Source organism: Anabas testudineus, chromosome 17, assembly GCF_900324465.2.
Source record: "Anabas testudineus chromosome 17, fAnaTes1.2, whole genome shotgun sequence".
NCBI classification, from domain to species: Eukaryota; Metazoa; Chordata; class Actinopteri; order Anabantiformes; family Anabantidae; genus Anabas; species Anabas testudineus.
Genome location: NC_046626.1, coordinates 18,476,349 through 18,483,784, shown reverse-complemented (window position 1 = coordinate 18,483,784; position 7,436 = coordinate 18,476,349). Strand labels below are relative to the sequence as shown.

Here is a 7,436-nt window from a genome sequence, read left to right as displayed (position 1 = left end):
TTTAAAAGTTTGTTTATACTTAGGTAATGGGATATTATTTCTGTACTTTAAGAGAGGTACAGTTGCTGTCCAGATGACCAGCTTCAAAGATAAGGTCAGCACAATCTAATATGCAGATCATATTGCAGTAGCTTCACAATCTCTTGGTGTCTTCAAGGGACTTCGGAGCTGCTGACTCAAGCACTTCCCCATATCTACTGACTCTTCTTGATTAACTTGCATTTGAAAGATAAAACTACAAAAGCCAAAACACAGCTTGGACATAATACTTGTGGTTTTTATCAAACATTAAATTAACTTTGGTTATTGCATATTAATGTATCAGTTTATCAAATCATACTTGCAGCTAAACTTTCTCTTTAGTGTTCCTTTTAATTTATAAATTACTATGAAACAATTACACACAGAATATTGACTTTCAGACACTTTACTGTGTTTGACGGTGTCTAAACAGATGCCAGGTGCCTGATGTCACTAATCTTGCAGTCTGTGTAATTACATCATCTGTAACTACAGCCTAGATTTAGAATTCACCTCACTCTCCTTTTCTAACACTGAACTTTTCTGTCTGCATAGGTTCTACGATGTTCCTAGTTTGACTTATTCAGAGCCACTGAGCCACGATGAAAGGGATATCTCCTACTGGCGGAGGCGAGGCCAGGACTTCAGCATCCTTCTGGACTATGCTGATGGCAGGGAGCTGAGGGCCTCTGCTGGTGCATGGAGGCCACAGGCCCTGATCACAGCAGAGGAACACAGAGCTGAGAGGCAAGCACAGCAGCTATGGGAGGAAATTTCCTGGCTAAGGGACCCAGATGCAGCCCCTGGTCAACTGAGGGTGACTGGGGAAAGGAAGTGCCAGAGCCTCGGTACAGAGGAGTGGAGGCCTGCAGTGGGCTTGGGAAGGCAGCTGTCAGACGGGGATGGGGACAGGTGGGCTCAGGATCACTATCACCTGAGGACACCTGAGGGTTTTTTTCATCCTAGAACTAAAGCAAAGTCTCAGTCTCTCCCCAGAGTTCTGTCACCTGATGGGATTGATAGCAGAGAGCTCATCCTATCCAGGCCTAGCCTACCTGAAAGACAACAGAGGATGAACAGCACTGTCTTCTCTGGGCCCTATAGTAGGTATATCTATGGTGGTGCTTTTGGCAGGGACCGGTGGGGTAGGAATGCCGGGCCAAGCAGCCATGTTGCACTTTTACCAAAGCCCAGGTTCAGCAGGCCTTTAAAGCCTCCATCATACGAGATTCACCAGCAGACTAGGGGTAGCGCAGAAATGCTTGCTATAGACCAGGGTGCCAAACAAAAAGACAGGTCTCTCTATTATCCAAGGGGTGGGGAACTGAGACAAGACTATTACGCACAACACTCTGCCATCTCTGGAATGGAGCCCCCGGGCTACATCCCACCCCCATCGTATAAAAGAGTCCTACCACCTAGATCAGTTTCAATCAACCGCAATGTAATGGCAAATGTAAGATGGAGGGCAGAAGCACTGCAGATGCACAGCTCAGACCCTGGAAGGTGGCTATCCAGACAGACAAGCGGTTCGTGGTTTGAACATTATGGAGAACGTAGTGCATCCTACAGAAAACTGGTACATTCTGGACATGAAGAACAACCGAGTCATGCCCGTCAATTACCCGCTGAAGAGCCTAGAGTGAAGGAAATCTCAGGAGGGCCTGGTGGAAGTTCTCTCACTGACTCAGACAAGATCCGTAACATCAACAAAGAGATTCCATCTGCTAAGATTTTAGGACAATCTACACATGATAGTGCCTTTCCTCCCCAACAGGGGCCAGCTCTTAATACCGACAGCCGCAAAACAGCTCTCAATGACAACGATAGCAGTAATCGATGGTGCAACAGGGGAATAAACAAAAAAAGTGACAGTATAGGTCCTGAACAAAACCGTACTCAGTTCTTTCCTTCATCTATTCTGGGTAAACCGCCACCTCCCCCATGCAAGCCACCTGATCATGGTGTTTCTGAAACTGTGATAGAGGTAAAAAAGGGGGAACAACCTGAACCATCAGAGAAAGAGAAAGAAAAGGAGAAAGAGAAGGAGAAAGAGAAGGAGAAAGAGAAGGAGAAGGAGAAGGAGAAAGAGAAGGAGAAATCAAAGAATCTAAAAAAGAGACTTAGTGAGACAATTTTTTGTTTAGTGTCTGTCCCAGTTACTCCACAGCTCAGTGGGACAATCCGTGATCAGAATAACAACAATGAGAAGTCACCAGACCCAGCGGGCAGCCCAAGTGATAACAAAACTGGCCATTTAACAAACCAAAGTCTCCAAAGCACATCTTCAGCTGAAGCTGAGCTGCAAGCACTAACTGGTAGCATAGCAAGCAGCAAAACAAGCAGCAGAGCTAGCAGCAAAATGTTTAAAAGAGTACCCTGTAGACCCCCTAAGATTAATCATTACAAGGAGCTTAAATTGTCGGGATCCTGGCCTGCAAACCAATATCGAGACCAGGAGACACAAACTAGCCCAGAGGCCCGAAAACCTGGCCCTGAAAACAAGGAAGCACAACAAGATCCTCTCCCTCCTGGCACTGGGGTCCCTCCTGACAGCAGTGGTGTAGTGGGCACTGCCTTCAGTTTTCCTATAAAGGGAGTGAAGAGCCTGAAACTGTCAAGCAACAGCGCCTTCTCTCTGACCTCCACCTTCTCCAACCAGCTGAACAAGAGCACAGCTCAGCAGCCAGCAGTACCACCCTCAGGAAATGTGGAGGAGACCAAACCAGCAGCAAACAGTGGGCAGGAATTTGAACATTTCTTGCTGAAACCGACCAGCCAGCGACCATGGGATGCTGTCAAAGAGCTGGAGAGCATCAAAAAAGAAGTCCAGGACCAACAGCCGCAACAGAGCAGCAAGCAGCCCAGTGTTGACAAGTGCATAGAGGACCTCAATGAGGCCTACAAAGACATTCTTGAGCTAGGCACTGCCAGCAACAAAGTCCCAAATGGTTCTGTACAAATCCCAGAGCGTATCAAAATCCGGTTGGCTTCAGAACCCCTCAACAAGCCCAGCAGCCTTAGGCGCAGTGCAGTAAGCTGGTCTGTTGACCCAGAATACAGGGTCGTTAAGAGCGCTTTCTCCAGGCCCGCTACAAAGTCGGTAACCTTCAGCAAGCAGCTTAGGGAGGAGCTCCCTGTCCCACCGCGGGAGACAGGCTTCAGAGAATACAGGGTTGTTGCGCATCTTTCGCGCAGGCGGAGCAATGACGGCAGGACGGTGAAACTGGACCTGCCAGATGAACCGATCGAGACACCACTTTGTGACTTCAGTCCAACAACGCACACCACAGCAGCAGAGGTGCCGTGGGCAGATAGACAGCCTATGCAGGATGCCTCCACGCTCACTAGTCCTCCTGATTATGAGGACATATGCCAGGCTTTGCGTCAATCTAGAGACCCAGCAGATATTAATAAACCATCTACAGGCATTTCCAAACCTAATGACTCAGAGGCTCTTCAAGATCTCAGTGCCGAATCAGAGGAGGAGTGCCCTATTTGTAAAAGAGAGCTTGAGAATCAGATGAGACAGGGTCCGTTGCCTCCACTTCATGAGGAGAACAGTTCCGACAGCTCAGCCAATCAAAATGGCAGTCCAGAGCAATGTGCTGCATTAGAAAGTCCAGCAGAAGTTACAAAAACAGAGGAGCCAAATGACTCAAGTTTGAATCAGTCAGGGTCTGACCTGTGTGCTGAACCACAGGAGCAGCATTCATTGACACAGGAAAATGTGGGTGTTGGTGAAAAGACAGATGATACTCAAGCAGAAAACGTGGACAATGTGTGTGCAGTAAATTCTGCTGACAGCATACCAGTGAATGGTGAGGAGAGTGCAACAGATGTGCCTGCAGACTCCCAGGTCAAAGAGGAACAGAGTGTTAGTGAAGAAGTAACTACAGAGGGAGAATTAGGAGAGAAAGAAGTCGTTACAGGAGAAAAATCGGAAAGCAGTGCAGACACGCTGTCAGCTGAAGTGAAAAGTGAGCGTGAGGGACAAGACAGTTCAATGCCTGACGATGACAAGCAAGAGCAAGAGAAGAAGCCATTCGCTGTCCCAGAGCATAGACTTGGTGTACGGACTCCACTGGGGCGAGACCACCCAGGGTTACCCGAGTTTCCGCCAGATAGACTGCCACTTTCAGTTCCCCCAAACCTAGATCGCAGGCTGTCACTTAGCTTGGAGGGGGAGAGGAGGAGCAGGGGCCCCTCCCACCGCATTGAAGCATTGCAGAACAAGCTGGCTATTTCTCCAGGTCGGGTGGCAGTTGAGCGCATGGCCCGGATGAGGGAAGTGGACATCATGTATCGTATGAGACGCCTCAGCATTCGGAGTACAGACTCTGGGGAGGCAGAGGGGGAGGGTAAAGATGAGGAAGACGAGGAGCCCCACCCTTCTCCTCAGAGAGACGAGGGGAGTGATCAAGAAATCACAGATTCACAGCCGGTCTCTGCGGAGACGGTGTTGCAAGATGAGGAGGAGTCATCTCTCTCAGGTAAGAGAAGAAATAGAGCGAATGAAACTTCAGAGCTTTTCCTGGAGCTTAGAGGACTGTGTGGAGCTTTACAGACTTACCCACATGTCAAAATTATTCAGCATAACAAAAGTTACAAATGTTCTTGGTCCACACAGATTCAAAAGATCACCAGATCCAAAGGGAAAATACCAATATAGTTAGTTAAAATATTTGTTCAGCACATCAGTGCAGTTTCACTGATGCTTTATATGCATGTCTCAGGATGACTGCATAATAAACCATGAGTGAATGTGAAAGCTCCATTGAAATACTAAATATGTGGGTAAAACTAACTCAATCTGTGTTTTTAAAATCTGACTGTTTATAGGTATTGACAAGAACTGAAAAGGTATATGGCTATTTAGAAACCAAAGTCATTATTCTCACATTTTACCCTAAAAAGAAATTAAACTGAGTTATGAGAGATGACTGAAACTAAATATTTTTACAGTTTTTTTACAAATAATTTGTGGATACGTGTGTATAATCTAAAAAACGTTATTGCAAGAAACTGTCAATGGACCTTGCTGTTAGAGGCATCGCCACAAGATGGCGTCAGTGTCTGAAGAAGTCTACTACGCTCCTCTGTGACTTCCTATGTGTCCTAACATACGATTTTTCTCCTTTGTGCCTCAGAACCCCACGATCCCAGCCGAGCGGAGACAGTGTAGAAAGACTACGTCCATCACTTCTATCTGAGGTTTTTAGCTCTAACACTGTGACCTGGCTGCCTACTAGAATGCCTTCATCTCATCTTGACACTGAAATGGCCTTCTTGTCCGACAAGAGCATTGTGTACACCCTCACCTTCGGCGCTGCGTTGACTACTAAGAGTGCTGTTCCACTGCCAAAGGGAGGTGTCCCTTTAACTGGAGGGGCAACTTCCACCCTGAATCCCTCCCCTGCCGTCCCAAACTGACTTCCCACTACCCCATCGGTCCTCCATCCCCAAGCCCATCCTCTAGCGTTTCTACTAGTTAGTCTTCTTGTAGCGGCTTGTCCTTTCTATTCTATCCTCCCTATGCTTTTCTCATTGGCAGACATTATGCAATTCTGTCACGCATACTAGAATTTTTAAAATGTTCATAGTTAGTACAGTCGAGGCATTTTTTTGCATACTGAACAAATCCTTTTGTTTACGGGCAAGCTATTAAGGATATGAATGTAAGCGTTTATGTTTAACCTAACGTAGACATAGAAGGGTTTTTGTCACAAACCTGTTCTGTTGCATTAAAACTACACCAAAACAAACTGCGTATGTGATTGTCATGGTAAGGCGACAGCTGTTTTAGAACTGGACATCACTGTCTCTGGCTCAAGAACTGTTTTGATTTTCAGATGAGATGAATCAGCCTTTCTTTTTTTAGATTTTAATGACATTGTGCCCTCTCTCATTGCTTTTGTACACACTGCAAGCTTAACCCATAAAGCTCTTCAATGAAGAGTGACTCTATACCACATGACATGGTAGATCAGTGACCTATTATAGTATTAAATACATTGGTTCTACTGGAGAGGGAGAGTTGCCTTCTTTAACCAGAGGTGTGTTCCTGGTTGGATCAGGTGAAGTCTCTGGTTAGCGCCCTGGTCAATCCGATGTATAGCTCCCATTTCCAGGTAATTTCAGGAAGCAATAAAGGCACGGACTGAGTGAAGGTGGTGGTCAGCAACTTTGATAAATATTAAAGATGGATGTAGGGATATAGAACAACAACAACAACATAAAAAAAAAGATACGTAGAGCAATATTGTTGTACAAACAGCTCAATGATGTAGTGGAGCTACCTGTAGGAACCATTGTCAGGAGTTTTAATGTGAACGTGTCATTCAAATCATATTACAGGGATATGGAATCGTGTCAGGGTATATGGGCGCTTTACTTCATGATATATCTATCTATGTTCATACACCTGTATCGCAAAGAGACATTTCACTGAATATTTATTTTTGTTATCATCGAATTGTTAATCAGTTTGCATAATGTACAAAATAAAGTATATTTTAAATATTTTAAGAGATATTTTGTATTTAACCATGAAGTTTTATTTCTCCACGCCTATATCAAGCTGAAAGTATCGTATGTCTGTATAGTATCATACTGAGAGTAAACATAATTTTCTAGTGCTTTAAAATCTAACGGAGTGACAGTATGGGAAGGGATGACCCTGCGGTGTGCCTTGATCACACGATTCGGTTTCAGTGAACGATAGGGTTCATCATTGTGAGTGTCGATGTGGTGGAAACGTTTTGATTGTGCCATGATTTCCTATTTGATAGTGCTTTTCATCACGCTAACAGAGTCAGTGTTGGACGCTCCTTGTGATATCTGATACATAAATCCATCTCAGCTGTATTTGGTGATCAGACATTGTGTGTGTCTTACTTTTTTCTTTGTATGTCTTCCAATTCAAATGGTGTTCTGCTTAGTTTTTTTTAATTTTCCTCCGTTCTCTCTCTCCTCTTCCTTATGCCGTCCTTTCTTTCTTTGTTTCATTCATTGTGCAGCTTGTTCATTTTGTGTAAACCGTTCTCTCACTGCACTTAAATATACGATGCATTGTGCTATTACTGGTTAAAAGCCACATATGTGCAAAAATGCTTTTCTTTTTTAAATTCAGGATTTTGAATCAATTTGAACTCTAAACACTGATAATTATTTTTCTGGATAAGAACACGTTTGCAGTTATGTGGGTTTTCCACAACAGCAGCATTGCATTGGTGTAATGTAGGAATCCATCACTGTTTAATCATTCATCAAGTTTCACTTACTTGTTATGTAGCATTTTGCAGTTGTAGCATTTTATCAACTCAGAACTTTGTCGTAGTATTTCAAACGTTGCTTCACTTGTAAATTTGGAATAATCATGTCGCCTTATTATATGTGCTTTACATTATACTCCA

At 44.5% G+C, this 7,436-nt stretch overlaps 1 protein-coding gene across 1 annotated transcript; it reads left to right on the top strand.

Moving 5' to 3' along the window:
• The first annotated feature begins 1,279 nt into the window (after positions 1 to 1,279).
• On the top strand, positions 1,280 to 5,223 carry LOC113171308 (junctional protein associated with coronary artery disease). Its single transcript, XM_026373597.1, has 3 exons — positions 1,280 to 2,034; positions 2,110 to 4,514; positions 5,172 to 5,223. Exons 1-3 carry the CDS (start codon positions 1,280 to 1,282, stop codon positions 5,204 to 5,206), a joined length of 3,195 nt encoding a protein of 1,064 aa, XP_026229382.1. The 3' UTR covers positions 5,207 to 5,223.
• The last annotated feature ends 2,213 nt before the right edge of the window (positions 5,224 to 7,436 follow it).